At 37.9% G+C, this 8,796-nt stretch overlaps 1 protein-coding gene across 1 annotated transcript; it reads left to right on the forward strand.

The window, feature by feature from the left end:
* Window positions 1–176: 176 nt before the first annotated feature.
* Window positions 177–8,001, forward strand: LOC112056513 (xylose isomerase). The gene is made up of 10 exons (XM_024096954.2): window positions 177–464; window positions 701–899; window positions 1,030–1,176; window positions 1,726–2,005; window positions 2,588–2,818; window positions 3,801–4,013; window positions 4,807–4,900; window positions 6,497–6,658; window positions 7,276–7,361; window positions 7,809–8,001. The coding sequence occupies exons 2-10, from the start codon at window positions 824–826 to the stop codon at window positions 7,897–7,899; spliced, it is 1,380 nt and encodes a 459-aa protein (XP_023952722.2). The 5' UTR covers window positions 177–464; window positions 701–823; the 3' UTR covers window positions 7,900–8,001.
* Window positions 8,002–8,796: the final 795 nt, after the last annotated feature.

The raw sequence follows: 8,796 nt of genomic DNA on the forward strand, positions 1-8,796 counted from the left end.
CATGCACCTCCAACTTTTCAGTTATGTGCATTTTAAGAAATAAAATATCACGTGTGTTGGTAAGGAAGGAAAAACATTGTGAGGAAACCTGCATACTAGAGAATTTTCCTACTACTAACCCCTCTCATTCAGAGAGGAGACTCGTGCTCAGCAGTAAGCTGAACATGGGTTGTTTATGGTAAGGTAACTAAGGTACCTGCCCTATAAACTACTGTAATATAACACCTCGTTCTAACTTTTGTTCGGTTAAATTAAACCATAGTTAGAAGTATAGTTAAAGCGAACAGGTTCAAAAGTTAAAACAATGCGCAACCCGACACAAGCGAGACACGCTCTGTCGCGTCTATTCATTCGTTATTATATAAGATTGCATCGCGTACGTCTGTCCGTCAGTGTTCGAAGTGTTTGTTATAGTTAACACTGTTTTAACTTCTACCAATAGTGATTTTATTTTTTAATTTGTGGTAAAAATTAATTAAATTTATATGGCTATCGATTAGAATTAAAATTATTTTTAATATTTTTATTTCATTCAATAGTAAATGATTATCATAATTCATAATTTTGGCATTTGTATACATTACTATAAAAAAAATAAATAATCAATATTTTTATTATTTATTATAGTTAATTTGTTCCAAATTAACTTATTTTTTCGATTTATTTTTTTATTACATTTATAATAATTAAATTCTTTCAGTACATTCTAAGTTTTACGTCTTTGGATTAATATCATCAATCTTATCATGTCGATTTGACTGGTCTGGTGAAATATAAAAAAAAACGACTTTCCAAGGGTAGATCATCATTTTAATCGAAAAACATGTCGTACCCTCAAACTGGAAAAAGACAAAAAGTGAGAGATGCAAAAGCGGCTGAAAATGTGGATTATTTTCAAGGTAATCTTACTTATTTCTTGGACTTCGTGTCCTGTATCAATGAATTATATGAACCTCATAAAACTTCTTAGTACTAGGACTTGTTTGTTTTGTAATTAAACGAATAACTATGAACCTCATAAAACTTCAGGCATAGACAAAATAGAGTACAACAACATGGCGGCGAGCACAGATACCAACCAGTTCCGATATTATAACAGCAGTGAACGAGTGCATTCGCGCAGTATGGAGGACTGGCTCAAATATAGTCTCTCTTTTACTGACTTTAGGAATTTTGGTACGTATGAAAACATTCGCTTATTTCAGTGTCCTTGAACATTTACAATTTACACCATACAAATGAAAACTGCGTATATAGAAGCGATGTTGCATTGAGTTGAAATTACACGTATGTGTATTGTTTAAATTTATAATTGTGTGTAGTGTAAGGACATAGGATATATTTATTGGTGTTAAATAAATATTTTCGATGTGTGAGTTTACCTCGCCCCCCTCAAAAAAACGACAAACAATTTAGTTGGTGAATTTGAGTGCGATAGGTCCAAAGGTAATTGGTCTGAGACTCACACGTACCTCTGAGACTACGTTAAGCCGTTCGATCCCGCTCTCGGTCATTGAAATCTGATAGTGATCCTTATAGAGTCTAAACATTACCCTAAGCCCACCAAACTGCATTGGATTAGTGTGGTGGGACTAAGTTCTATATTCTCACTCATTTATGAACGAAAACTTGACCGATAGCGGGGCAGTTAAAATAAAATGAAAAATCGTTTTTAAAAATACAAATTATACAATAAGCCTTTTAATGGTTATTTATTTTTTTTAGGTACAGATACCCATAGTAGAGCCACAGTAAACCGCCCATGGGATGACAACACAAACACCATAGACAATTACAAACGCTGCATCAAAGCGTTCTATGATCTATGCACCAAACTGGGGGTGAAGTACTGGACCGCTTTCGATACGGATCTAGTTCCACAGACAGACAACTGGGATGAAAATAAAAGTCATTGGGACGATATCGTGGAGTATATAAGCGAATTGACACAGAAATGTCAAGTAAAACTACTGTGGATGGCGCCGGACCTACATTCACACCCTAGGTAATTTTTATCAATGAAATGCGTAGTAACCCCTTGGGAATATGGGGATAAAATAGCACATGACATTCACAAATAACAAGGCTTTTATTGCTAAAACAATTTTCAAAATCCGTTCAGTATATCTAGAGTTTATCCCTACAACTTCACAAACTGTCATATTTTACCTTTTTTAACCGACTTCCAAAAAGGAGGAGGTTGCTACGTTTTTTTTTTACAATAACATAAGTATATATTTTATTAATATTAATACAATTTCGATAGTAAGTGTGCCTGTCTCTTAAACGACTTTCAAGGAGGTATCTTTTACCCAAGAACTCTTTTAGGCTTTAACTTTTTTGTACCCAAGGAGGGTCTTTTCACTGGTAAAATGCTAAACTAATTTTGGTGAATTTTAAATTAGATTTTAGAGGGATGGGAAGATAAAATGGGATGAAATTGGGGTTTAGAAGTTGGAAGTCCTTAAGTTATACTTTTGAGAACTGGCGCAAAACTAATAAATATAAAATAAGCTGCTTTCCCAACTGATAAAAATAGAATTGAGAATTGTTGAAATTCCACCCATAAAAATGTGACACTTTCCAGATATGTATGCGGTGCTTTCACAAGCAACGAATCTACCGCCTTCGTCCAAGCCGCAACACAGATCAAGAAATGTCTAGAAGTGTCTCAGCGTTTGAGCGCCGAGTGCTTCCTTCTGTGGCCGTACAGAGAAGGGTACGACGCCATCTTCCAGACCGATGTTGCCAGAGAGATAAAATTGTTCGCCAAACTACTGAAGATTACCGCTGAATATAAGGATAGGCTAAATTATAGGTACTTAAACATTTATTTAGTCGGACAATATAGCGTTTTTCGACCATTTACTTTTTTTTATATTTAGTTTTTTTTTTATTTTATTCTTTACAACTTAGCCCTTGACTACAATCTCACCTGATGGTAAGTGATGATGCAATCTAAGATAGAAGCGGGCTAAATTGTTAGGAGTAGGATGAAATCCACACCCCTTTCGGTTTCTACACGACATCGTACCGGAAAGCTAAATTAGCGGCGGCGCTTGGCGGTACGTCTTTACCGGTACGGTGGTAACTAGCCACGGCCGAAGCCTCCCGCCAGCCAGACCTGTACCAATTAAGAAAACCTCATTCGGCCTAGCCAGGGATCGAACCTAGGAGCTCCGTTTTGTAAATCCACTGCGCATACCTCTGCGCCACGGAGGCCGTCAAAAGACCATATTATCTAAAAAAAATTCATCTGGAATGTTCGAAAATTAGCTACCTGAAATGAAAATGGGTTATAAGTATATTAAAGTGTTTGGAGCTAATTATAAAATGCAGTAATCCGAAAAATATCTTATTACCGTAGTAAGAAAGACCAATAAAAGGATTCTTGAATTTTTCCCACAGAAATAAATATTGGCTGTTTTAATATACATTGATATTTTATATCAATGTATATTAAAAAATCGAAATAACTATAAAGTACTTGGATATAAAGCGATTATTATGTAAACTTGGTAGAACAATACATTTTTATTCATTTTAAACCGATTTAAAAAAAAAAGTATGTTTAATTCGACGTGTATGTTTGTTAACGCATAACTTCGTAATATCTTAATTAATTTTAAAAATTCTTTTTTTGTTTGAAAGAGTTTACTTCCAGATTGCTCCCATTTATTTTTCATGAAAATCTCTTTTTCAAGTAATTTCAATTTCAAGTAATTTTGTGTTAAAATGAAAATAACGAAAAGTCCCTGACCAGACTTATTTATAGACTAGAGTTATTTGTTTAATTCCAGGTGTCAATTGCTAATAATGCCCTACCACGGTAACTTTGGTAGGAATCGCAGCAGCGTCGGTAGCTTAGCATGGCAACCCTCGGGCGCGGACGACACGCTCCACAGATACATGTGGGACCTCACCAGTTGCCTGTATTTCCTCAAACACCATACCCTGGACAGATATTACAAGGTCGTCACTCCGCCTGGACACCATATGTATATGGCTAACGTGTAAGTATAACAGCTTTAGACACATACAGGCTCTATAGGCCGAAAAAGGCTCGAAGACGCGTATCACGATAAATATTTCGTGACAAAACGACCAAGACGGTCGATAGGAGGAAAGAGGGAGCGATATTTCCGGTTTGTCGTTATTGGTGGACAATAAGTCTTTTTGTGTTCACGAGGCTTTTAGGTCCAGTATTAGTATATTAATCTATGCTTAGGTTTATAATAACCTTGTTATTGACACGAGTTGGGAGGAGGGGAGTTTTACCAAAAGTTGTTACTAACCAGATTTTTTTTTACTGTTGCTTAATTAGTTGTTATACAATTTAACAGCCACAATGTCCTACAAATTAAGCGGTACATTGTCTCGTTCTGACGCTCAGAAATTTTCATTACCTGGTAGCTCAGTTAACTAAAAGTTGACCGTCTCATCAAGAAGAAGCTATTCGCGGAAAATTAACTTCCACGGATCCCGGGCTAAACGACAAAAACTTGTTTCTGTAATTCCTTACAAAAAGTTCGGCATTATTAATTAATCTTACTTAAATGTATAGGTGTTTTCATTATGAAGTGATATCTTCTTATGTGAGGGTAAATTCCTTCGTAACGCGTTACGGGTCACTGTACCATTCTCTCACGCATACGTCAGCAGGTTTAAGTTATCACTTCTGTCGAGCGTCCCACACGTTTTTTTTATAAATTTTGTTTTATTCTCTAGTTACAGGGGTTTGCAAATATTAAACATTTATCTTGCCTTGTCATTAGGCTTTGTGGTTAATTTATAAATGTGGTTCAGGTACAGTATGTTCGGCGGGGTGACCATCACAGACAGGTTCAACTGCTCGGATGCCAAAGCCGCCGCTCTGATGATGAAGTGCATCGTTGACCAGGTAAGGTGCTTTTAGAACTAGAGCCTGCGGTCAGAATTCCTTCATTTTATAAAAGCTTCAGCATGATTTTCTTTCTTTTCTCATGATAATCTGGACTGTTGAAACTTTTGTTATATAATAAGCCCCTTAAATATTTATTTTATTCTGTTTTTTAGTATGGTGGCAACATAAATATATGTATAATTTTCGAAAAGAGAGTGCCCATCCCCGGCCTAGGCCTTTTTTAACTACACGGCAAATTTCTTATACCTAAACAACATTGATAATTCTTCTTTAATAATGAGATACTACTTTATCAAAGAAGGTTTGACGACATTTTTAATTTGCCCTCAACGCGGACAAGCAAAGGTCGTTGACCTTACAGCCTGAGTTTTACGATATTTTTGAAGACTTATGATTGGTTTGTTTGTTAACCTTGGTAACAGAAAAAAATAATACAGCTGTTACTTCGCCGCTTTTAGGCAGCGGCGAACTTTTTGACCAAGAAAGAAGAGTGATAAAAAATGGTTTTCTTCGAGAAACATATCTACTTGTTTTGAACCAATTATTTAATTAGATCCTTTTTTATATATCACATAATATCCATATAGTTTTATACAGGGGTATACTTGGGTTCCCGGGGCCGACGTTGTGTTGGGCCGGTGAGCATTCCCCTTTCAACTATCACAGTTCATAAAATACAGCCTAACGCCTGGTGATAGACAGACGGACGGACGAACAGTGTACTCTTAGTAGGGTTTCGTTTTACCTTTTGCATACGGTAACCTAAAAACCCCCGATCAAGTCGCTTTCATTTGAGAACCGCACTCAAGTATATTTGCAGACATTCAGTTATTCTTACCCATTTTCACATTCCACAACTTTTAAACTCGGTCGATTTCATTATCAAACATGTCTAAGAATACTCGGCTATAAGTCACCTTTCATACAAAAAAGAAAAAGGGTTCATTTACACCAGCAGCGACTGCTGCCGACGGCTGCAGTCGCTGGCGTTTGGGCGGCAGCCGCCAACTGCAGTCGACTGCCATTAACTGCCGTAGACTGCCGTATTGTAACCCAAGTTACTGTTAAAAGTTATTGTTAAAATTTTACCTAAAATATTGTTTACATGGCGTGCGTTGCAAAAACTATTCATGTTAGAATAAAATACTACAACAAAACTACACAATAAATAAGTGTTCTTTTCTTTAAAAAAAAAATGGAAAAGAAGAAAAGGCTCTTTATTTTTGTCTTGGTATGATTTCTTATTAAAATAAACTACATCAGGTAGAAAGCTAACTTCTATATGTTTTCCGTTACGCTACGCTATCCCTGCAACAGTGAAAGAAAAGGTACGAGGCGAGAGTCTGAGCTATTAGCATCATTAGGTAAATACATTACGTGTCACCGTTACGTCATCGGCTGCCGCCGAGACGTCGCCTGCTGAAGTCGGCGACGTGCCGTTGGCAACTGCTGCTGCTGCTCGTGTAAATGAACACTTAATTGAAATCGCTTCATCCGTTCAGGAGCTCTGTTGCCACAGAGACTGACAGAAACACCCCTCTTTTTGCGTGGGGGGTTAAATATAAATTGAAAATGAGTGAAATGTTGTGTCAGGGCGCAGCGCCCCCCGCCGGCGTGGCGCTGCAGCTGCGTGCGCGCTTCGGCGAGCTGCGCGACGTGCTGGCGTTGCACGTCCGGTTCATGGACTCGTTCGCGCGCGCGCTGCGGGCGGCCGGCAGCCTCGTGGCCGACCAGCTGTTCGCCAAACAGCTGCAGGTGAGTGGCACCGTGGCGGTGTGGCACACAGCACGATTGGCGTAGGGAGTTAGCAAAGACACGATACTTGTCATGCAGCTCGTCCTGCCCATTGAAAAAACTGCAGCAATGACAAAGTAAAAAAACATTTAGGTAGATACTTTGTGGTGAAAGAGTTAGGGTAGAGTAGATCAAAGACTAAAGAGCGGGATTCGCCGCTCGTCTATTGGGTCCCCCCGGTTTGGACGAAACCTCCTATCAGCCAGACCTGGGCTAATTAGGAAAACCTATCAGCCAGACCTGGGCTAATTAGGAAAACCTATCAGCCAGACCTGGGCTAATTAGGAAAACCTATCAGCCAGACCTGGGCTAATTAGGAAAACCTATCAGCCAGACCTGGGCTAATTAGGAAAACCTATCAGCCAGACCTGGGCTAATTAGGAAAACCTCCTATCAGCCAGACCTGGGCTAATTAGGAAACCTCTATCGGTCCAGCCGAGGATCGAACCCAGGACCTCCGTTTTGTAAATTCACCGCGAATACCACTGCGCCACGGAGGCCGTCAAATCTATTATTGATACTTCTAAGTCTAGTTCTTATGTATATTTAGTCTGAGATTCAACTACACGTTGTTGCAGCATCGCTACGCGTCGTACTATAGCGGGTTCGGTGCCCGGCTGGTGAGCGGGGACGTCTCCATCGAGGAGTGCGAAGAATTTTACAAGTGAGTACTCTAATACTTTTGAAAGAATATATAAATATATATTTCAAAATGGCGGCACTTATGCCTTCGCCGCGTGCGTCAGTTATAACTCATAGAGTTTGAATAGTGTAATTATTGAATGATGCAATTGTAATTAAATGTAATTTTGAAGGAAAATACAGAATTGTTCACCTAAAATACAAGATTGACGTACAATCAGATGCTATCTACTTTCCAAAAAAATATATTTTATTTGGTCTTTTTTTCTAAATAATATTTGCCACGTCTTTTAATTTTGACCTGTATGATGAATCGAACCACCACTTTCGGTGACGAGTCCGGCCCCTTTACCACTGAGCTATTGACGCATAAAACACGACTAGTATTCCGTTCCCTTGAACACGGAGTTAATAGCATAGAATGATGAGTAAAACCTTTTTTCTATTTAACGCGTTTTTTAAATTCCAGAAAGAATCAAACCCACGAACCTACCTGCACGAGGTCGGAACATTACCACGTGGTGTTTCAGAGATACCTCGACGCGTGCGAACATATATGATATACGACCTTTAGTGGAGACACCATGGATTGCATTACCATAGAGTAAAGAATATTATGGCTCAAACGAATTATTTTAGCCTGTGGCGATATTCACTATCGATGATCCTCTTCTTCTTGTCTATCTTTATCTATGGTATCTTGATATAGATGTAGTAAACACATCGTTACAGCATAGACCAACTGATTTAAATTCGTTTATTATAGGTAGCCTTAGTTTATATTTGAAATGTTTTTGTCTATTAGTAGTCATTTTACAATCGGTTGGTTCGGAAGGAAGAAAAAAGTCGGCAAGAAACTCAGCTGTTATATTTTATTAATAAGATTATAAGCGGAAAAAAGTAACGTTTTTTTAAAGGCTCTGAGTTCTAGCCTATTTGAGCCTCTTATTACGTCTACTAGCATAATAAGCACATACTGCTAAAACATAATAGATGCGCACTAAATCCAAGTTTTTTATATTTCTTCTAAGGTTATAATTATTTTTCAAGTTATTACTTGTTTGTTGTTGTTAATCTTTCCACACGTCTAGACCTGTGACCTGTATATTAAAATAAATGTTTTTTTTTTCTTTTTTCTCAACACTAAAAAAAAATTGTATATCAGGCAAGTATGTTGATAACACTCCTATGATATGCGGGCGACAGGGGGAAAGACTGCGCGGGTGTAAAATCGTGCGTGTCGGGAAGTGACGTGCATCAGTTGTGGGTTTTTCACTCATCGCTACACACCCCCCGGCACGCGCGCAACATTGGGAGTGTTACGATCGAAGTTTCTAAGCTATAGTATTGTTTTAAATAATGAATATATTTTAGGGAACATAAAACGCTTTAAAAAAGTAGCTCGCAGATCATGTGATATTTTATATAAAATAATTTATGATAGTAAGATTTTATTC

The sequence above is a fragment of the Bicyclus anynana genome, chromosome 15, assembly GCF_947172395.1.
Source record: "Bicyclus anynana chromosome 15, ilBicAnyn1.1, whole genome shotgun sequence".
Classification (NCBI taxonomy): domain Eukaryota; kingdom Metazoa; phylum Arthropoda; class Insecta; order Lepidoptera; family Nymphalidae; genus Bicyclus; species Bicyclus anynana.